Raw genomic sequence first — 24123 nt, 5'->3', positions numbered from 1 at the left:
AAACATAATGAGGATAAAACACTGGGCACTAGGGAGGAAAGGGCAGAGTTGCGAGGCCTTCACGCAGAGAGCACCTCAATGGTGGAGACCTGACAATTCTCCTTGATCAAGCTTCAATAAACTTAATGAGTAAGACACAAACAGCTCCGAGGCCTCTTCATTCATGTTTACTGAGTGAACCTGAGTATCAGAAATTCCACAACATTATATAATATAAATGGTCTAAAGTCACATTATCCATTGCGGCAGAGAGGATCCGTGGATCCAGGGTGCCTCTTGACTCAACAGTAAAATAAATGTGTGTTTTCCATCAGTTCTTCATTGGAGAAAGTAACAAACAACAGCACATAGGAGCCACTGCTTGGGCAACACATTGTCAAAGCCAAAACGTTTTACAATATTATGTAATTTATGTGTAAAATCTGTTTTAGGGTTTATGGTCCCTTTAAAGATAGTGATGTTGATGAAGTTGCCTACTACATATCAGTCATTTTATAAGGCTATACACCTCATTGGCTGGTCAGGAAAAAACCCTTAATGATAAATGTGTCAGCTGACAGATGGGGCCTTTGTTTCAGCTAAACAACATATGATAGCAAGTGCTGCAAGAATAGTTACAGGTGACCACCAGACATCTCTAAATTGGACAAACTAAAAAAGAAGCTGCTTAAGTGTGAGAGATAATTGAATGTCTGATGAAACTGACATCCATTCATTAGTGAGTTTCTGAACATCCTGCACAGCCAAACTGTGCTATGAAGTCCGATGGTGGTATTTTTAATGATAATGACAAAAGCTTTAAAGCTGCTGACATATTAAGTGTTCATGTGAAGCACAGCTGATTGAAGTGACAGAAATGATGCCATTCCTTGACAGTAGTATTCTGCGATTAGCTCATTTGTCCACTTGAGGGCGATGTCACACAGTAGACGTCACAATACATGAACTTTAGAGCTGTATCTGCTTTTATAGCTGCTCCATGCCTGTTTATATAGTCTTCATCACCCGGTTCATCATGGAGACTTTAATAATCTATTGCTTAGATGACATCCCACCTGCATGTAGGTCAGATTTAAGTATTTGTGTGGCCTTGCTAAGTGTTACAAGACATGGAAATGAAACACTCAATTGTGCCTGAACCATTGCAAAAAAAAGTGTTCTGACTGAAGAATAGCTATCAGATAATTAAGAGCTATCATCACTGGTACCTCCACCTTCCCACCAGATCAGGTGGCAACCTCCGAGACTGAGAAGTGAAGCCAATGCAGAAGTGCCTTAAACTTGCATTCTTTCTAACAGCCAGCAGGGGGCGACTCCTCTGGTTGCAAAAGAAGTCTGGTTGTATAGAAGTCTATGAGAAAATGAGCCTACTTCTCACTTGATTTATTACCTCAGTAAACATTGTAAACATGAGTTTATGGTCTAAGTTATGGTCCCATTTAGAGTCAAATAGACCATAAAGCAGGGGATGCTTTAGGGCGTGGCTACCTTGTGATTGACAGGTCGCTACCACGGCGTTGTCCGGTCTGGGAGGTGTTTGGTTTTCGTCTTACAACTTTAACCCTTTCACAGTGTGTTTTCAGTTCATGAAAGTTAATTCTAACATTTTTCTCGCCTAAAAATCTTATTCTATGTTCGGTTGTACTTAGCTCCACCCTCTCGTGTCACCTCTGGTTCCAAAAAACCAAGATGGCGTCGGCCAAATTGCCGAACTCAACGCTTCAAAACGGCAGTCCACAAACCAATGGGTGATATCACGGTGATTGCGTCCACTTCTTATACAGTCTATACACCAGATGGAGACCTTCTCTACATTTCCCTCCACACAGCAGCTCACCATCTCTCACTGTTTATTGTGTAGCAGCTTCCGTTGACAAGAAGAGCAACCTCACTGTCGCTCAGTCTGTGTGGAAGGAGCAGCGACCTGGAATAACATCACACGGCAGAACCTGGAAGTCCATGAAACATTTTCTTGCAACTCGACAGACTCAGACTTACACTGGCAGCCCAACAGAGTGACAGAGCGGGACATGCACTCGGCTTACATGAGGGACTGCCACACTGTGTGTGTGAAGGAGATACGAGTGTTTCCAACAAACCCATCATGTCAGAGAGAGCTCACATTCACACATGCAATGTTCATGTTCAGATGAATGTACCTTTTACAGTTTTGGTTGCATCTCAATCATTCTACATTTGTCCTTAAACTACTTTGTGGAAAGAAACTGATGACAGCGTAATAACAAGAGCAATAGGAGGTGGACGAACTGTGGAGCAAACAGAGCTGAGCTGAAAATGAAAGAGCTGCAGAAAAAGAATAAGAACTGATAAGAGAGAAGAGTTACTGACTGTAATGCTGAGTGACGTCTCACAGCTTAACTTAGGGTTGAACAGGCATCTTTAATACCCACTGTACAGTATATATGTGTGTGCACGAGTGAGTCCTCACTGTTATTGTTGCTGTTCCTTGCTTCTGTTTACATTTTTAATATTTTCAAACATACAGTACAACATACTGTATGTAAATGTCATTTCTTTACCCACTCTTGGGTTAATAGGTTGTGTGACAAAAGATTTTATTTCATATATCACTTACAGTAATAATACTTGACACAGCGTGGGCTTAATATGCTGGATTCTATCAATGTCCTCTGCGCCGTCCCTCACTGTGGTTCATAACATCTGGTTCACTTTGTTTTCAATAGCAGCTCTCAAATATGTTCAGTCAAACATTTTTATTCAAGGGATTTTATTTGCTCACATTGTTTGATTTTATTCAGTTTTCGGGTTTTGCGTTTTAAAGGTGCAGTGTGTAGGATCTAGTGGTGAGGTTGCAGATTTCAACCAACTGAAATTTCTCCCGTGTGCCAAGTGGGTAAGGGAACTTCACTTTCACCGACGCAACGTGAAAACGCCAATGGCCCTCTCTAGAGCCAGTGTTTGGTTTGTTTGTTCTGGGCTGCTGTAGAAACATGGCGTCGGACTCCGTGAAGAGAGGACCTGATCCCTATGTAGATATAAACAGCTCATTCTAAGGTGATGAAAACACAACAATTCTTATTATCAGGTGATTATACACTAAAGAAAACATAGTTATTAATATTATATTCCATTTCTGCCATTAGATCCCCCTAAATGCTACACACTGTTTCTTTAATGGATTTAATAAAAACAAAAGTGAAAGGAGGAAAAATAGTGAGAAAATCACGGCATTTGAATCATGTTCGTATTTTCAGCATATGTGCCCACCATTTGCTTGAGTTATATCAGGTTGCAATGCGTTCATCTCTCTCTGTCAAAAGACAAAAGAAAAAAGCAGTGATATGTAATCAAACATAGAATAAACATATTAAAATATCAAGATAAAACATAATACAGTATATGCTAAACAGTAATCAGAAAAAGCCTTCCTCTTCTCGCTGCAATTATATCTGTGCATCAGAGAATTTTGAGAGTGTATTTGGTTCGGCCTTGCACGCCTGCTGTCCAGCGTTTGATATGTGTGTGCGCCAATGCATTAACAGGAATTATCAATTCACAGTGATGGCACAGAGAAATTAGGGCAAAGTTCAAGCTTAAATGAATGTCCTCATAAATCACTTCTTTTTTTTTTTTCACAATGAGAGATTATAGTCATTTAGTGAGCATGAATGTCTCTCAGGCTAAAACCAATCAGTGGTACTTGAACATGATCTGATTATGAATATTATGACTTTTAAGGCCCTGCACACCCACGCTACACCCACACAGGTGTTTCCTCTTTTAGCTGATAGAGCTTTTCTCTAGATTGGACTTTTTTTCACAGCAGACATTTTGACACCATAGTAAAGCACAGGCACTATAACAACATTAATAATAGCTGTGTTCTATTCAAGTGTCTCAGTAAGCTATATGTCAGTGTTACAGTGAGCCACCAGGAACCTGAAACTGAAGCAGCTAAATGGAATTCAGCCATCATTCATATTTTATTATTAATACATGTGCATTTCTTACTGTGATGGTAATGATAAATGGCATTTATGCATTCATACAACACCTTTCTAATCTTCGGACCACTCAAAGCGCTTTACACTACATGTCACACGCACATTCATAGCGTGCAGGCTGCCATACAAGGTGCCAACCTGCCCATCAGGATCTAATCTAAATACACAGCCACAGCAACCCCGTGACTGTGACATGTCGAAAATGTCTTTAGTGAAAAAGGCTTATTGTCATGTCCCTCTTTTATCTTTGTTCCTCTTAGAGTGAGAAATATAACACTCATTCTAATTGTTGCAAAAGCAAATGTAACCTGCGATGGCGTACTGTGCCTTTAACAATATTGTTGTTGTTGCTTAGTTTTAATATACAAATGTGCTTCTATGTTATCATAGGTTTGAATGCAACTCAGGGCCACCAAGATGAAAATAAATTATGGTAAAGCATTTAGTTTTACATACAAATTATCTCATTATTATTCATTACAAAATGTACTGTAATAATATTGACCCCACGTGTCTATATGGCGCTAGTGAGTGCCAAACAATTTATGCAACTAGAAACTGGAATCCTACATACAAATTGGGTTTGTATTTTATTTGAGTGTATAAATTGGATGCTGCAACAAGATTTCTGTGGCTTTTATAGTTAGAGAAAAAGGAAAACATTGTCCCCAGTGTCTATCATAAGAGACACACAATTAGACTGAGATCCAAAAATATCACCAAAATTTGCACAGATTTTCTAGGGCAACAGACATCTCAGAAACAACATTCATAAAACACTGCAGTGACTAAAATCTCCAGCATGAACATTGTTGATATGTAAAGCCTCCATCAAGCAGGATCTAAATGAATCTAACAGAACACACAGTAGGATATGAAGACGATGACAAATAACTAGCATCATGGCGTCTTTGGAGGCATGTGCAAAAGAAGTGCTTGTTATTTCTGAATGGTTTCACTGCTGTTATAATATCTTTATAGTTAATATTTAACTTACATATATAAATATATGGATACAGTTCAGTACATGTTGTCCACATAGTGGGAACATCCTGGAAACGTCTGTTTATAGATTCATAACAATCATATCAAGAAGTGACTGAACTGTCTATTTTTATGGCCGTGTGTGTGTGTGTGCGTGTGTTTGTGTGTGTGTGTGTGTGTGTGTGTGTGTGTGTGTGTGTGTGCGTGCGTGCAGCTGTGCAGAGGGTAAATAACAGAGGGACTCTCATCTGTCTGTTTCCCAGCTTGTCTCATTGCTCTCACTGAGTGGGACTGATGTGTGTGAAGGAATCAGAGCGGATATAACTCTCTTTTTTCCTTGTTGTCAGCAGTTAACAGGGTTTCACTGCGTGCCAATTGTGTATTTCTGTGCATGTGTGTACTTCTTATGCCCACGTGTACTGTATAACACTGAACATTCGCTGAAGGAGGTGAACACTGTATTGTTTCTGTGCGTGCGTGTGTGTGGTTGCAGTGCTGGTGGTGTGTGAAAGGGTTGTGCTTTAAAGATAGTGAGTTTAATTAAAGATGAAAGAGCTGATTATTAATTGATAGAAGGTAGACCGTTCCAGTTTGCTGAAGTACAGGGGTGTGTTGACTCTTGTTCTTAAAGAACAAAATAGAAAATGGCAAAATATTTTGAGCAAACTAGGACAGCAATTTTTAAAAGAACTTTTGTAATTTATTTTAATTAATTAATTTATTATTATATTTGCCTCTATCATATCTGAATGACAAACATATCTTTATTTTAGATTATGTAGGTAATATCATTATTTATATTCATTCTTTTAATTCTCTAAGAATATGTTCTGGTGAGGTGAGGAGACTTACATACACACATTTGGATGAGAAAGAGGCATAATTCCATTATTTAAATTCTTTGTTGTATTTTCTAATGGCAGATGTGTATAACTGTAGAAACTGTATAACGTTTTTTTTGTTGTCCCTGGTCCCTCAGCTTGTCCCAGTCTGCTCACTTCATCTCAAAGTGCCACGGAGGCCTTGGAGACTCTACTCTATGAAAAATGGAGCAGCACAAGCTTTTTCTACATCACACTTTCTGCTACCAGGAGATTAGAAAGTGAAGGTGGAGCACTCTGGAGAAAACACTCTTTGCTCCGGGCATCTGTAATCTTCACCGGAATCATACAACTCTCCGAGTGGGGGGAAATTATTTTTTCTTTTACGCGGCGCTGAGAGAAAAGAGTGAACAAATTTTTCACAGTCGAGGCGGTGGCACGGTTGAAATGATCCTCCTGATAGCTGAGGTGTAACCGAACATTGTTTAGATGAATACATGATTATTTAATGCCAGTGAATAATTGGGACAAGAGTTGTCATGTTATATTTATTCATTCTCTCAGTAATATCTTTGATAGAACAGTACAAGCCTCATCAAATAAGATTATATAAATAGAAATAAATACATAAATAAACAGATGCTACAGAACAGAAGTAGTAATTTAAAATTCACCAGGAGAGGAACATATAGATGTGAGATGAATGTAAAAAAAATGCATATTAAAATGGGAAGTCAAATAAATAAACACAATATATTCCTGTAGTCATTTCTATGGCTATCTCACTATGGGACTGCATTTTAAGTTCAAAAAAGAAAAACCTCAGAGGGGTACAAAGCTAAAATAGCAGGTACACTTTGTGCTCTCAGGAGCACTTTTGTTTTCACTCTTAGTGGTGTAGCGAGGTTAAGGGTCACACATGCACCAGGTTACATCATGATGGAGGTAGGAAGGAGGAGGAGGAGGCGGTGGGGGAGGGCGGCGAGGAGCTCACAGCGTGGAGTCCCGGCAGAGGACGATCTCCAGCTCAGTGCGGTACAGTTTGCCTCCGTCAGACAGAGCCATGATGCTCTTCTTGTACCCAAGGAGTCCTTTAGAGCCCACGGGGTCCACGTCCTGCCACAAACGACACGTGCACATATTATTCAGAGGGCACAAAGTCATCTAACATACAGTACAGTGCAGAGGCAGCTGCTCCATCTCAGCTCTATATTTGGCAAGTAAAAAAGTAACCTGAACGGATTAATCAATGGGCTAACTATTCATTACCATTTTGTTCTTGTCACAGAGGTCCTTCAGCAAAGCATCCAGCTCCTGCTCATCAATATATCCGTTACCGTCCTGGTGAAAGAGACGACACGAGAGGTTAGAGCTATACGGAGGAAATGGAAGTATTTCTAAGAGTCTACAGCCGTACTAACAGCTCTATGAGGCTGTTCTGTACGGCGCTTTGAGCTAAATTATATAATTCTTACTATTTATATCTTAGTTTATTACACGGCTTTGTTGAATACTCGATTCTGATCGTCAATCACGGCCTTCTACGGTCTGTTATTTCTTTATAGCAGACCGTTGCTATGGGCACAGTTTTGATGTCGGACTCTGGCAGACCATTTTTGTGTCAAATTATTGATTTCTTAAGTAAGTAGCCGTGTAATAAGCGGGATAATGTACAGCTAGCAGGTCATTATTGTGAAATAAACCCCTTCAGGGCGATGCAAGACCCAGAGGCAGAGTGTTATTTCACAACAATGACCGGCTGCGCTGTACATTAACCCTTACTTAGTACGTTACCATGCTAATATTTGCTGATTAGCACAAAATAAAAAGTACAGCTGAGGCTGATGGGAATGTCATTAGTTGTTTTTGCTGGATAAATTGCAATGTTGACCTGATGATGGTGCTAGATATAAAGTCAGGGGATCATCAGTGTTATTACAATTCATCCTGAGGGTGACATGAATGAGTGCACCACATTTCATGGCAACACATCCATTAGTTGTTAAGACATTTAACTCGAATCAGACCAAGAATGTCCCAAGGAAAGTCATTAGCATTCGTCCTCTGGGCATCATGAATGTTTCACAACAATTTGCCAAATAGTTGTTGGACTAAAGTGGTGAATCAACTGAGTCCAGTCCAGTCCTAAAGCCATGCTGCTAGCACGGCTAAAAACTGAACATTTATCAAACACTTGTCAGGAGAAGTGACATTAAAGTGATAGATCAGGTGTTTTGAAGTGGGGTTGTATGAGGTACTTATCCATAGTAGGTGTTTTACCTCCAGTAGATGATGGTCAGCACGCCCCCAGTTTGGAGAAACAGACAGGAGTACCGACACCGGAGCAAAACAATACACTGCTGTGGATGGGGCCGGCAAAATAACGTATTTTAGCCACCTAAAAGAAAGGCCCGCCTGAAAATATCTGTTTAAGTGTACGCTATATTTAGAATATTTTCCGTCGGGGAACTGAACTGAAAGTGAAACGTATCTATACTGTTTTTGTCACCTGAGCCTGCTGGTGTTGGAGAGAACATAAATAAGTTTCACTTTCAGTTCAGCTCCCCGTCAGAAAGGGCTGTCGGACGGCAAGATAAAGCGCCAAAGATATTCTAAATATAGCGCACACTTAAACGGATATTGATTTTTTTAGGTGAGCCTTTCTTTTAGGTGGCTAAAATGTGTTTTTCTGCCGTCCACAGCAGTACATTGCTTTGCTCCCGTGTTGTTACTCCTGTCTGTTTCTCCAAGCTGGGGGCGTGCCGACAGTCATCTACTGTAAGTAATACACCTTCTATGGATAAGTACCTCATACAACCCCACTTCAAAACATCCGAATTATCCCTTTAAGTGGAATTATACAACAATTCAAATGATATACAAATTAAATACAAATTCAACTCAAAGTGCATAACTAAGAGGCCGTGTGTGATCAGTCAAATACAGCCTCATAGAAAATATGGAAATGTTTCTTTTGGACCGTCTAGCGTGAAACACACATATGAACTAACACAGATACAGTTTATCAGACAGCAAACACACAGACAAACATGCTCTTTTCACCTTATCATAGAGGGTGAAGAGGGAGTCAAATTCTTTAACTGTGAGTCTGATGCCCTTTGTAGAAGAGAGAGCAGAGAAAAATTGTTAGAAACTGTCGGGTATTTCTAGAGAGCGGTAAAAGCCTCACCAGATCCAGAAATGATAATAATCCATGCAGATTATGATAACTGGGACTAGATTTGAGTTAATCCTGATAAGACTAATCCTCTGTCAGATAGGAATTGTTGATCTTATCTGGCAAGCTAGCATGTACAGTATGTATGGGAACATACATGACAAAATACAAATATGTAGATTAGTATTGTCCCAGACGTTGAACTCTGAAGCATCGAAATGGTTTACACATCTATTCCCTCAATAATATCTTCAAACTAAGAATATACATGAAACTGTGTAATAAAATAAGCTATTTTTATTGATAAGATACAACTTAAAGTTTTAATAGATTTAAATTATTATTGTTTAAATCGATCCAATCAAAGATAAAAGCTGTTTCCAAACACATAAGAGGATCCTATCATGGTCTAAAAGAAATTTTACGCTGTAATATCTAATTCCTAGAGGATTTAACGTAAGTAGACATGCATTTGTGTCAATGCCCCATATGTCCATTCAGTACTTTGATGACAAATAATCCTCTTGTAGTGAATCCAATAATGTTGATTTTTCTGCATCTCCAGTGTTGTTTGACTTCTTTACATCAAAGGGACAGTTGCTGCTATGGTGGTTGTGATTTTATGCCTAAAATCAATTTAAGTGTAATCTTACCTCGAACTTCAGCAGGAAATTTTCCTGGACTGGCAAGAGCCTGCAGTAAAACAAGAAGGGAGGTTTAATCTTGATAATGTACTTACAGTACATGGACAAATAATAGTGGAGACGCACTCACCTCGCCATCTCAGAGAGGCCCAGTTTACCATCACCATTCAGATCAAACATCCTCAGCTGCACACAAAGAAGAGAATGTATCAGGGAAAGCAAACAGGAGGTCTTAAAGGGGACATATCATGAAAAACTTTTGCTCATACATTTGGGTATCTGGATTGCTACCAACCCACACACTGTGAAATAAGACAACCAAGTCAGTTTTTTGTCTGCTGCCTAGATCAGAAACGATAGGATTCAACAAGCCAATCAGATTTAGCTCCCCTTCCTATGTCACATGCAGGCTCATTAGAATATATCGTCCACGGCTTGAGAACTACCTTTGCAAAGATGCAGCATATTTTTCTCACAAGTCAATCAGAGCAGACTGGGCTTTTACTTGAGGGGGCTTAAAAAGACAGGCGCTAGAACGGAGCGTTTCAGACAGAGGGTGAATACAGATATATTCAGACAGACAGGATGAGAAAAATAATGTGTTTTTGAACATTAAAGCCTTTAAACATGTTCTAGTAGAAGTATGAACCTGAAAATGAGCATGATATGTCCCCTTTAAAACACTTTCATGTACGGTTACTACAGGTGAGCTGGAGGCTGAACCCAGACATGGATGTTGTTCAGTATATTCAAATTAAAACCTTTAAGGATGTTATTTCAGTTATACATTATGTAGAAATGTAGCAGCCAAGTGCTACAAATTTAACATATGCTATATGTTAAGCAGAAATGGAAAACAAAAATGTTCAAAGTATCACTGAATGATGTCACAGTGAACTGATACAGTATAATGTTTATGTATACATGACACGATAATGTGTAAGGCATTTAGCGTGCAATAAGAACGCCTTTCTTGCTTTTGGCATGACATTTGTATGCCATGTAGTCTGTACCTGTACTGACTGCAATGTAAGTGCATCCGTGTAAAAATGCTACGCTTAGAGTTAGTGACGTAGAATAAAAAGCAATGAAGATCATGTTAGGTAAACCTAACTGCGGATGTTACTGTAGTTTAGTTGCGTGGTGTAGAAATGACATACGAAAAGCCTAAAATGCGTCCTCATGACACGCGGAATGTCCTTGTAATATCATGCTATTTATACCCATCCTGTAAATTGGGTTGGATTAAACTCTTGTCCTTTAAAGGTGCAGTGTGTAGGATTTGGCGGCATCTAGCAGTGAGGTTGCAGATTGCAACGAACTGAAACTTCTCCTGTGTGCTAAGCGTGTTGGAGAACTACGGTGGCCGACGCAAAAACACAAATGGCCCTATCTAGAGCCGGTGTTTGGTTTGTCCGTTCTGGGCTACTGTAGAAACATGTAGATGACATGAAGATGACCCGCTCTGTATGTAGATATAAACGGCTCATCCTAAGGTGACGTAATGATTCTTATTTTCAGGTGATTATACACTAAAGAAAACATACTTATTAATATTATATTCCATTTCTGCCAATAGATCCCCCTAAATGTTACACACTGTTCCTTTAAAGACTTGAGTCTTGTCGTTATAATGTTCAGTTTGCAGAAGTAGGAAAACATATTTTCTACGCCTGATACACGTGTAATTCTCACAATTGTCTGTGTGTACTCATTGAGCTTCTTGTCATCGTATTTTCTGTTGGCCTTCTTCAGCAGGTCTGACAGGAAACCCTGAAGAGAGAGAAACACTACCACAGTTAGATGATATGATGCATTTCATGATTATCAGTTAGCAGTTATGGTGACAATGAATGGTGTTGAAGTCTATGTACAGAGCCCAGAATGTGAAAGTATTTGTTTTTAACTTTCAATCAAGTCAGGCTGGTTTACTAAATGGATTTCCACTCTAATGAAAAATGATATGATAAAACATGACAAATGTCAGCATTTAAAAGAAAAAATAAGCGTTGTTTTATCTTTCGTGGCAAGAGCTCCGCCATGTTGCAGTACTCTAGCCTGTGACGTGAGACGGGGAGACGGTCAGCTGCAGCTGGACTCAGTGCCTGTTGGAGGACTCTTTCAGTGCCACTAGCCAGCAGTGCAGTAACGTTACTGATCTCCGTTTCAGTAGCAGTTTATGAAATGGACTGTTTTGTCCTTGGTTTTAACATGGTAAAACTCATCTTTACATCCAGGAACCAAACAATAGTGTCCCCTCATTTGTTTTCTTCTGTCCTGTGTCTCCTCAGTCTTTGTCTTTCACGGTCTCTACCGTTGTATCTGTGTAACTCAGCAGAGCCAACAAACCTCATGACATCACAGGCTAGACTACTGCAACATGGCAGCGCTCTTGCCACGAAAGATAAAACAAAGCTTCTTTTTTTCTTTTTAAATGCTGACATTTGTCATGTTTGTAATCTAATTGTTCATTAGAGTGGAAATCCATTTAGTAAACCAGTTTAACTTGGTTGACTGATTTTGTTTTTCACACGACAGTGACATGACATTTGACATGACAGTTCAATGGGGAGCATAATACACACATGGTCAGTTCAGAGTAGCTCCCTCAGTAGAGACATTAGCACCAATTATACCACTAGCATGACACGGAAGCTAATCATCACCTCAACCAAGGTCTGATTTGTTTACAGTAATTACAAAATAGAAATATGCACATGCAACTACTTATTTACTGTTCTCCACAACCCTTAAACCTCTGTGAGAGCGCTGTGCTGTTTTTCAGAACAGTCGTCAGCATTTATACTTTAAATGATTCTACATGAATCAGCAGAGTTTGGTATATTGTGTTTTACCTTGAGCTCATTCGACTCAATGTATCCACTTCGGTCGGTGTCATACCTCCGCCAGGCCTGCAGGAGAAAGTGATGCTGTCACAGTCGCTTTCAGAGAACATGCGTGCTACTTTAACCACAATGACCAGGTTAAAAAAAACAAACACTTTCTCTACATATTATCTGATTTACAGAAAAAATACAATAAAGAGAAATGTTGAGTGTGTTATCTGATGTTGTGTAAATATAGAATTAGTCAAAGCCCTTATCAAAGATAGATACCTAAAGCCCTCCAGCACTCACTGCCTTCGCCCTGCAGAAAGCTGCGCTCCATTCATAATGTATGGCTGTCTGAGAATAGCTTCAACACACAGAGCGGCCTGAACATCACACCACTGAAAACCCTCCTCACCCCAAGCCCGCATACACCAAGTGTGTGTCACAGTGGACCAGATGTTCGATGCCTTACCGTTTTATCTCGAATTATTTCAACACATGCAACCGAAGAAGAAGAAGTGTGGGTCAAACACGGTGTTGTTTACTTGCTAGCAAGGCATTAAATACCTGCTGTATAAAGGTTAGTCTCACTATATCTTTGATTTAGAGTGATCGGTGAACTATTTAAGATTGGAGTTCGTGTTTGGTTTTATAATGATCGTTACACTGACAATGCTAATTTATGGGTATTAAGGACGGTGAATTCAGTTTACTTATGTCAAACGAGACAATTTGAATCGGCTTCATGCTGTCAGGGATGACTTTGACTCTGTCTTCAGTACAATTTCCAACAATCAGTGTTTTAATACCTGACACATCATCCAGGCTGTAAATTAACAATTCACACCCTTACTGGACTGTTTCCACAAAAAAAACAGGCGTCCTAACTTGGCAGGGGAAAAAAAGAAATGTCGGGGCAGCTGAACATGCGTCCCACAGGAGGACGGAGCTGCTGACTTGAGGCGTTCGTGGGGAAATTTCACAGCTCAGTTAGTCTGTGAGCAATGTTTTCCAACAGAAACGGAGAAAGCAGAAGGCTAATAGTGGCCTTTTGGGCTGTCCATTGTATCCAAACTCTTTACCATCATTCAAATTAAAGAGTGTGAGAGCTTGGCAGAGCATATAGAATTATATAATGATCACTCATTGCATGTCATGTGGCATAAATACGGTGACGTGGATAGACACTAATGTATATAAACTTACAGCCATAAACTCGGCGCTGGATCCCACAAACTCTCTGAAACACAGCAGGAAGTTTTCCTCTGTGGGCAGAAGCGTAGCCAACTACATAGAGGACGATAGAGACAAAGAATGATTATTATTCCAGAGACTTTATGTTTATGGTTTGGATTTTAGATTTTTAAATACAGAAATGATTGACAGTGAAGACACAGAAAAAATATATAGAGACAGAGAATGGATCATTACAAAAGCTGGAGTCAAACCGGGGATGTTGTGGGTATACTGTATGTGTCTTATTAACCTTTATTAAACGGCTTTGTTGAATACTCAATTCTGATTGGTCAATTACGGCATTCTACTGTCTGTTATTTCTTTATAGCAGACCGTTGCTAGTAAGTAGCCGTGTAATAAGCGGGATAATGTACAGCGAGAGGGTCATCGTTGTGAAATAAACCCCTTGCATCGCCCTGTCAGGGTATATTTCACAACAATGATCGGCTCGCTGTACAACATCCATTACTTAGACCACTATAGGACGTTTTCACTTAGTTCTCACCTCTGACATCTCAATTCTCCCATCAGCGTTCTTGTCAAACTTGGCCATGAACTCCTTCATCTTTTCTTTGAACAAAGCATTTGTAGGATCCTGTAACCACATCAAATCACAGATCAAAGACACTCATGACAATGAGTCATTAATTTAAATATATATTTAAAGGTACTGTGTGTATAATTTGGCAACATCTAGTGGTGTGGTTGCAGATTGCAACCAACTGAGTGCCCCTCCTCTCACTCCTCCCTTTGCAATAATTAAGCAGCCGACTGCAAAACCATGGTGGCGTGGTGCCATAATAACGAGGGCTGTCAATATCGCGTTAATGCAAAATTAATACCACCAATTTCTTTAATGCATTAACGCAATCGATCTTTCAGAGGTTGTACCAGGCTCAGTTTTAAAGCTAGAGTGAAGGTAGGAGTATCATAAGAAACTAGAAAACTAGAATCCATTGGTACCAACCATCTATGGGTACCCACGAGTCTCCCCTTTACAGACAAGCCCTCTTTATGATAATCACATGCAGTTTGGGGAAAGTAATAGTCAAGTCAGCACACTGACATACTGGCAGCTGTTGTTGCCTGATGGGCTTCAGTTTGCCATGTTATTTTATGCTAAATGCAGTACCTGTGAAGGTTTCTGGACAATATTTGTCATTGTTTTGTGTTGTTAATTGATTTCCAATAATAAATGTATACATACATTTGCATAAAGCAACATATTTGCCCACTCCCATGTTGATAAGAGTATTAAATACTTGACAAATCTCCCTTAAAGGTACATTTCGAACAGATAAAAAAATGTGATTAATTTGTGATTAATACCGATTAATCATTAAATATTTTAATTGATTGACAGCCCTAATAATATCACTACTTAAGGAGCAACAGAAGTTGACAGCGGCTGGCGGTACCTCGGTTTTGCATTCTGCGGGTCACGTTACCGCAGTTTCACAATCGTGTCGGAGAATTACGGTGGTCTTCAGGTAACGTAAAAAGGCGAAAGTCTCTCTCTAGAGCCAGTGTTTGGTTTGTCCATTCTGAGCTACTGTAGAAACATGGCGGAGCAACATGGTGGACTCCGTGAAGAGAGGACCTGCTCCCTATGAAGATATGAAGGGCTCATTCTAAGCTAACGAAAACACAACGATTCTTAGTTTCAGGTGATTATACACTAATGAAAACATAGTTATGAATATTATATTACATTACTGCTAATAAAACCCCCGAAATGTCACACACTGTTCCTTTAAGAGACAACCTTTTAAAACATGCCCAAGCCAACGCTGTCCCCAAGAAATTACGTTCATGTCACAACTAATTTGCAAAAGCAACTCGTAAATGGAATTCCATCCAGTTTCCTATCAACATAATGAGGAAACGTTGTTAATTAAAATACATGATTAATATATTCATATTTTATTTTGTCAACTGATGGATTGAAGGTGGACTGAACAATTTGTTGTGGAAAATCAAACAAAAAAGGAACTTATATAGTCATATGTGTCAGCTACACGAGTCGCTTTGGTAAATGTAACACTGTAAGTATTGATAAATGTGCACACGCTCACCACGCCGGCTCCTCGTCTCGCAGTCTCCAGCTCTTTGAAGAAGTTCTCCAGCTCCTTCCCTTCGATGTAGCCGTTTCCTGCGGGGCACCAGAGGAACTAAATTAGTTTGGCACAAACGATGTTAAGACGCTTTTAAAGTCGCCTGAAGCTTTGTTGACTGCTCAGAAGTTTGATTAGAGAGGCTTGATGAGATGAAAGATTTAAGGTCGATGGGGGTCTTTAAATGTTGGAACAGTTGCCAAACCTTGAGTGCTAGTCCGGTCTCAAGTTCTGGATCCAAGTAAGCGGTTTATACTATACAAATTCAGTGCACAAGTCAATATTCATGTCTTGAGTGACGCTGGAGCTCAACGACAACGCTGGGAAATAAGATTAACGTGTTATATCATCTCTACACAACTGAAAACTTTTAATTGAAAACTCACTTTGATGAACTGAAGGCATGCCACACAAAAAACAAGCTCATGTCTAGAGAATATTCTCTGTTCATATATCTCGTGCCAAATTGGCATTTTGGGATTGTGGAGATTCAGTGATGAGCTGCAGCAGGAAAAAAAAACAACAACAACAACCCAGAAGAGTCCATTGTAGCTGGAGTGTAAGCAGAATAATGAGTCTTCTTGCCTAAGAGGGTGAAAGTGTGCAGTCACATTGCTGCTTATTGGGGCGTTCTGTCCCCTGTGATTTGTACTGTAAGTCTTAAGGCAGTCACATGACCGGGGATGAATTTAATACAATAATTTACTCCACTGGTTTCCCTGCAAGTCAGAGGGTAACATGTGGGACATCCAAGCGCTCTCTTTTTAATCATAAGAATGAGTCCCATCTGTCTACAATCCCAGCAGGGGTTCGTGCCATCCATCGCACAAAAACGTTAATAGAATTGTTACTTCAATTGGGAATAAAACACAGATGTATGTACAGAATAAAATGCAGACATTCACCCTGCCCCCCTCTTCATCTCTTAATCTCTTATCCTCTCATCTCCTCTCCTTTCTGATCGTGTCCTCCCTCACCTCCCCCCGTCCTCTCGTCTCCCTGCCCTGCAATTCATTTGCACATGGTATTTGATAGGTGCTCCGTGTCACCATCTGTGCTTTGGTTGAGCTGCTGTTTTAGATATAAACAAATCACTGCAGGGAAACAAAGGAAACAAAGCAGGCCTTTACGTAACAAAGGTGACATTCAGCTTCTGTTCTGTGTGACTTTGCTTTCATGGTTCAAACTTAAACTGACAATCATTTCTTGCATTCAGACTAATGGCTGGATTACTGCTTGTTAGCCAGACAATCAAATTCTGTACCAAAGATGTGAAAATAAATTCCACCAATAAAATGATAATATCTCCATCTGCAATATCAAATGACTTTGAGTGTTAGCCAGCTTGCTTCAAATTGGACATGGTTGGTTTTGCTGGTTTGAACCATAGACTGTATATAAGAACCAGACGTAGTCCCCCGTTGGATTATGGACTACAGTTTTGAAGCCTCAATTTTGGCATTTTTACCGTCGCCATCTTGGTTATTTGCAACCAGAAGTGACACGAGAGGGTGGAGCTAAGTACAACCAAACTCTGAATAAGACATTTTTAGGCGACCAAAATGTTACGATTAACATTCATGAACTGAAAACACTGTGAAAGGGTTAAAGTTGTAAGAAGAAAACACGGACACCTCCCAGACTGGACAATGCCGTGGTAGCAACCTGTCAATCACAAGGTAGCCACGCCCTAAAGCATCCCCTGCTTTATGGTCTATTTAACTCTAAATAGGACCATAATTTACTAAATGAACATCATGCTGTATTGAAGAAGACTTGAAACTAGCAATTGAGACCATAAACTCATGTTTACAATGTTTACTGAGGTAATAAATCAAGTGAGAAGTAGGCTCATTTTCTCGTAAACTTCTATACAATCAGACTTCTTTTTGCAACCGGAGGAGTTGCCCCCTGCTGGCTGTTAGAAAGAATGCAAGTTTAAGGCACTTCAGCATTGGCTTCACTTTTCAGACCTGGAGGTTGCCCACTGGATTGAACCCACCAGTTTAACAAGAGTGAGCATAGTAATCCCTCAGTCAGGTGTTAGCATAGATAACGCCCCCTAAACACGATATAAGGGCAGGAGTTGTGCATGCAAGAAAGGGAGAATACACAATTTATTGTACATAACAGTGTCAGTAGAGTGGTGGGTAGAACTAGAGGCCAAGACCTGTAAATATGTGTGAATTTGTGTGTCTGATCTGAATGAATGTGTGAACGTGTTGTTGGTGTCCTTCAAGGACATGGAAACACCTAAAGATCTTGCTCTACTTGAATCTCGTTAACCACCTGGTCACAGTATGGTCTCTTGAATTTTTTGTAAAATCAGACATGATGTCCTAGATTAGTAACCTGAATAAATTTTAATCTAATACATAGCCTAACTGGTTATTACAGTACAGAGTATCTCAGGTGGGGACAGAAAGGAACTAACAACCTATGATGAAGTAAGAGTGTGTTTAAGTTCTGTGACTTGTAATAAAGCCCTCATAAGTTCTCAGTTCATTGGGGCTCACTGCCAGAGTTTAGTTTCAATACAAATCCCAGCTGCCACATGGAGCGCACCACTGCGCACTGCATACTGAGCAGATGCAGCCCTCTACTTCCCAAAACATTTTCATACACAGCTCAACTGCTGATTGCTCAACGGCACCTCGAAAACAATCCAGCTGTCTAACTCATAATGACTGACAAAAAAAAAAAAGGATCATGCGAAAAAAAAAAGTGAAGCTAAGTGAAAAGAAAAGCCCATGTGAGTTTGAAGACTGCTAGAAAATTACATTCTCCAACTGGCTGAGGTCCTCCGTTGTTTGTTTGTTTGTTTGTTTGTTTGTTGTCCCCGTTTTCCCTGCAGCCAGTAGCAGCTACGGTCCAGTCGGTCACTGCTGTGCTGCAGCTGTGGTCAAGAAAACAGCCTGTTGCTGCCATGATGCCATCTTAGCCAACAGCAAGCCGTCACCAACACGTCCCCAGAAACGGACGGGTTTACAGTGAGACAATTATGTGTTTACTTGTGGGTTTACTTTGAATGAGACTATTTATGTGACAAGCCTCTATTCGACTGGCTCAATCATTTTCCTGATTTATTTTATCAGAAGAACACAAGGATTGGAAACATTTTGTCAAACTTAGGAGGAAGGTTTTGGTTTTTCTTCATAGTTGTGCGGCCTAGTTTTCGCGGTGCGTCCCGCACTGTCAGCTCTAGTCAGCCGGCGAAGCACGTCGGTGATAGAAATCACTCTGATTGGTGGTTCAGCTTAAACAAATCAGTGAGAAGAGAAACGGACGTGAGGAAAGCAAGCCAACGAGTAAAGTCAGGAGGAAAAACACAGAAGGTTCCTTTTTCATCTTCATCTCATCTGATCATTCCCATCTGTGACCTGCTGGTGTGGAGAGTTATTTCATCTCACGCAGGCGCAGAACGTACGGGATAGTTGGCCGTTGGCTGTACTCTTTGCGGTGTGTTCGAGTGCAACTTTTTGGCCAAAACAAAGGCGACATAAGGCGAGTCATCTGGTGGCCTTCGTTGCCGCTAGTTCTTTGATGTTGGCTTGGTGTGTCCCCAGCTTTAAGCAGAACATTTAGCCCCTGAGAGTTGTCCAGTGGAGTTGCTTGAAGACGATGGCTTAACGAGAGTCACAGCAGTTGTCCAAGTCGGAGAAGTTCTGGATGAATTAGCCATTGATCAGATGGCTATTTACACTCACAATCTGCTTTTCCTTAGCAGGACACTTCTGTAAATGTTTTAGAATGTGACCTGTTTTAAGATCAATGGTCTTCAAAGATCTGTGGCCCCTGAATTAGTAGCTGAATTGTCATTATGTCCTCAAATCAAACAACAAAATAAGTCATTTCTGAGTGTCTTCCAAAATGACCCATATGAGTGTTTTCTGATCTTGAGCCCCTATATCAGCAGGATGACATTGTTTATCAGCGCCTTTCAAAACTGCTGCAACCGTCCCAAAAATGATTCATTTGACCTTCTTCTGATCTATCATCACTGTAGTCACGGTTAAGGCTTGGATGCTTAAGCTCAAGCATGGTTATGCTTAAAACAGACCAACAGTGACTTCAGTACTGTTGGGCTAAACTGTTTGATGAAAACATATTGTGAGTTTATTGGACAAGGTTTGGAAAGGGTTTATAGAGGTCAGAGCTCTTTCTGAATGGCTTCAGCAAATAATCCTTCAATTTGCAAACATGCAAATCACTAAAGCTGGAGTGGCTCATAGTGAGACAGAGACAACTCACTTCTGAAGATTGGTTACTGGGAAATTTTCCAACCAATAACATCATTGGGCAAAAAATCCATAATAACCTTTCAGTATATTGTAATTCAAGTGTTCTGAGAGAAAACTGGACTTCTGCACCTCCTCATGGCTCTGTTTTCAGGCTTTAAAAAATCCCACGACAGGAGACTTTAATAAATCACAGGTCATTTCAGAGAGAGAGCGTTCCTATTGGCTGTTCTACAAATGCAGATGCGCGTGCACGTCCCTTCGGGGAAAGCCTGATTCAATGGCGGACCACAACTGCTTATACTGCAGAGCAACCATAGACTGTATATAAGAAATGGACGTAGTCACCGTGACGTCACCCATTGGTTTGTGGACTGCCGTTTTGAAGCCTCGAGTTCAGCATTGTGGCCATCCCCATCTTGTTTTTTTGCAACCAGAAGTGACACGAGAGGGTGGAGCTAAATACAACTGAATGCTGAATAAAACATTTCGAGGCGACCAAAAAGTTACAATTTACAACTTTCATGAACTGAAACTGTGAAAGGGTTAAAGTTGTAAGACGCAAACACGGACAACTCCCAGACCGGACAACACCGTGGGAGCAACCTGTCAATCACAAGGTAGCCACGCCCTAAAGCATACCCTGTTTTATGATCTATTTGACTCTAAATGGGACCATAATTTACTAAATGAACATCATGCTGTATTGAAGAAGACTTGAAACTAGCGATTGAGACCATAAACTCATGTTTACAATGTTTACTGATGTAATGCAGTTCTTCGAATGACCACTTGAGTGTAACTCCAAAAGAGACTCAATGCCCATAGACCTCCATGTTAAAATGCCCGACTTTACAGCAGAAATAAACAGCCTGGTACAAAAAAATGGTTTTGGTCCTTATAGCTTATTTCTCCATTCAACTGTACGGGGGTGGATTTTTATAGAACTCACCCGTTTAAATGATATTAAGGCTTAAATTTAGGCATAATTAAGGGCGTGGCTGCTTTGAGTGACAGGTGGATGCCATCTCAGGTCGCTAGCTGCTTGCTGTCTGCTCTGCTGCGTCACCCTGCGGCCTCAGCTCTACCTTTTTGCCCATTTCTGGATTAGCCAGGAGTCAGGCGGAGTCTTCACTGCCAAGATGGCGACAGCCGGAGCCACCCACTTTGAGCTTCACAACGGCTCTTCAGAAACCTTATGGGTGACGTCACAGAGACCACGTTCATATTTCAGTAGTATATGTTTTTAACGCACTGGTATCAGATCAGTAGTGGATCCGGTTCAGGCGTCGGAATCGGTATCGGGAAGGAAAAAATGGTATCGGAACATACAGATTTTTTTTAGTTTTTAGTTTAAAAAATGACTTAAACAATTAATCTGTTAGTTGATCAACAACTGATTAATCAACTAATTGTTCAAGCTCTAATTGTTATAGATTTAACTACATGACAGCATGAAAAATAGTTTAATCAGCTCCATCTGTATGTATGTATATATTATATTTGCATTGTGTATGGCTGGTTATAAAGGATCTGAATACATCTGTCTCACACACACACACACACACACACACACGCACACACACACACACACACACACAGTTCATTCCCAGTAAGCTCTCAGATTCAGAAGCTCCTCCCAACAAACTCCAGTAGAAAACCCTCTTCATCCTCTCCTCCTCTTCTCCTCTTTCTCACCTTCTCACTCCCCCCTCCCCCTCCTCTCTCTCCTCCTCCCTCCTTTGCATCCTTTTACCCCTCCTCCATCCCTCCTTCACTCTCTCCTCCATCGCTCCTCAATCCTCCTCTCTATAACTTCAATCTGACGGAGTCATTAAAAACCACCGTAGATGACATATTTAAATCATTTCAATGCAGTAACTCACAACATACATGATATTGCAGGATGTTATAGTGAAATCATCCTACATGAGAACACTCAACACTGGTTTATAACAGACACTCAAGTATTTTTAAAAAATCAAGTAAATTTGAAAAATGAACACTGAAACTAAAAAGAAATCCTATATAGGTCGTATCTAGTTGAGCGAATGTTATTTTCTTACAGTAATTAGTGTTATTACTGTATTTTTTCATGTTCCTTATTTTTAAACAACTGGATTTAAACTGGATTAACCATTAAAAATAACACAGAAGAATAATCTAATTCTCACTGGGAAACTAAATTATTGTAACACAATAAATAAAAAAACAGAATAAAAACAGAATCTAATAACACACCCTTCTCACAATTACACATTTATCTCCTAATAACTACTAATTGATCACTCATCACTTGGTGGATGATGCGCGCACTGACCGTCTGCGTCAAAGTGTTTCCAGATGTCGATGAACTGCGTCGCGGTGATCTCAGCCAGGTGCAGGTGAGGCGGCTGCTTTGCTTGGGTTGCCATCTCTGCTGGTTTCTCCCTCCTTTGAGTCAAGTGTGATAGTTAGAGGTAAACTTTTCCCGGTAGAGCTCCTCGGTACTGTGAGCAGCTCCTCCTCAGCGGAGGCTTTTAAACTCCCCGCGGCGGCCGCACTGCTCCTGCTCGCCATCAGGGGGCGCATTGAGCTGCTGCAGGCAGGAGACCAATTACAGGAGGAGGAGGAGGAGGAGGAGGAGGAGGAAGGCTCTCCTGGGCTTTGCATATGAGTTACCATTAACTGCTGTCCAGGGCTGCTGGTTTGATAGCAGGATCATTATACATCATCCAATCCTGCTGCTCCCATGAGGAGGGCAAGAATTCATCCTATATAGCGAGGGCGCCCTGCTGGCTCCAGTGGATCTTCTAGGATCTATGTCATCCCTGTCTCTTTTCAGTGCTCTAGCTCTCTGCACTGTCAATTACCAAGTAAAGCATGAATAGATGAAATATCATCCCAGGGGCCACAACACCTCAGGAGAACTAATAAAACAATGTGCAGTGAGGGGCCACATTTTCTTCTTCCTTCAGCGTCTGCTGAGTTTTGATTTTACCTATCAGATGTCACAGATGAGACGACACCCTCCCTCCAATCTTAGCTTTTTACTCTCCTCCCTCCCTCAACCTTTCACACCCTCCATCATTCTTCCTGGCCCTGCGGAGGTCGGAGGGGCACTCAGTCTCCTTGGCCAATCGAACCCATGCTTGGCGTAAATCCAAGCAGCAGCAGCAGCAGCAGCAGCAGCAGGCTGTTACTAAATCACCAACACGCCTTTTGTTCATTCTGCAGGATGGGCCTATCTTTTTCTCATCTTCCCCTCCTACTTTGGTGCATCTCCCCTTCTCCGGTTTGGTCCCCACAAGCTGAAGGATGATGGGTGCCGTGGTGGGGGGGGGGGGGAGGGTGCTCAGATGGAGAGGATGCAGAGAAGACGAAGACGAAGACACTTTATCTCCTCCCTGCAGAGCTGTGTGCTGCTGATCAGAGAGAAAACAAACAGAGAGAGAGTTGGAGAGAGCAGATAATAATGTGTGTGGAGGATAAGTGCGTATGTACAGTATGTGTATGTAGAAAGGGAGGGAGGGGAAAGAGACAGAGCGGGGGGAGATATTTATAGGAACTTCCATCGTAAAGCCTAAACTGTATGAATAATAATTAGATGAATTTATAGGGATTGTTTGTAGAGCTCTGAGCGCTCTCTGTTCAAAAGTGTTGGAGGTGAAGTGATGGGATGAATAATGGAGAGGTGTGGGATGAGAGAGCGACAATGATGGATGAGGGACAAAGATGTAAATGGACCTCTGATGAACTTTCAAATTGAAAAGCGTCATGTGGATATGAACCTGCACGCTCATTTACTATAACGTGCGGCACATATGTGCACATACAGTACATATGTGCATCCAATATGAATGTAAAACAGGCAACTGATGTGGTGTTGGATTTGCATGCCAGTCATTACACATCTCATGGATTGCAGATTATGGATAATTATGCAATCCTGTTAATGCTGTATTAAATACATCATATGAAGTTAAGATTAATTAAAACTCCCTTAATGTTGGTAATTAACATGGAAAGGAAAAGCATTATGAGGAAATATATGAATGCAGGCAGCAGGTGTTTAATGTGAGAGGCTTTTCGGTTCACTTTAATTGAATTTT

The 24123-nt window shown here is 40.7% G+C and overlaps 1 protein-coding gene across 1 annotated transcript; it reads right to left on the bottom strand.

Moving 5' to 3' along the window:
• Positions 1-6325: 6325 nt before the first annotated feature.
• Positions 6326-23046, bottom strand: LOC119499834 (calretinin-like). Its single transcript, XM_037789049.1, has 11 exons — positions 22353-23046; positions 15756-15832; positions 14186-14275; positions 13651-13731; positions 12469-12525; positions 11309-11386; positions 9744-9799; positions 9623-9662; positions 8855-8908; positions 7061-7132; positions 6326-6907 (listed from the first exon to the last, which is right to left on the bottom strand). Exons 1-11 carry the CDS (start codon positions 22444-22446, stop codon positions 6782-6784), a joined length of 825 nt encoding a protein of 274 aa, XP_037644977.1. The 5' UTR covers positions 22447-23046; the 3' UTR covers positions 6326-6781.
• Positions 23047-24123: the final 1077 nt, after the last annotated feature.

Source organism: Sebastes umbrosus, chromosome 2 (genome assembly GCF_015220745.1).
Source record: "Sebastes umbrosus isolate fSebUmb1 chromosome 2, fSebUmb1.pri, whole genome shotgun sequence".
Classification (NCBI taxonomy): domain Eukaryota; kingdom Metazoa; phylum Chordata; class Actinopteri; order Perciformes; family Sebastidae; genus Sebastes; species Sebastes umbrosus.
This window is presented reverse-complemented; position numbering and strand designations above follow the sequence as displayed.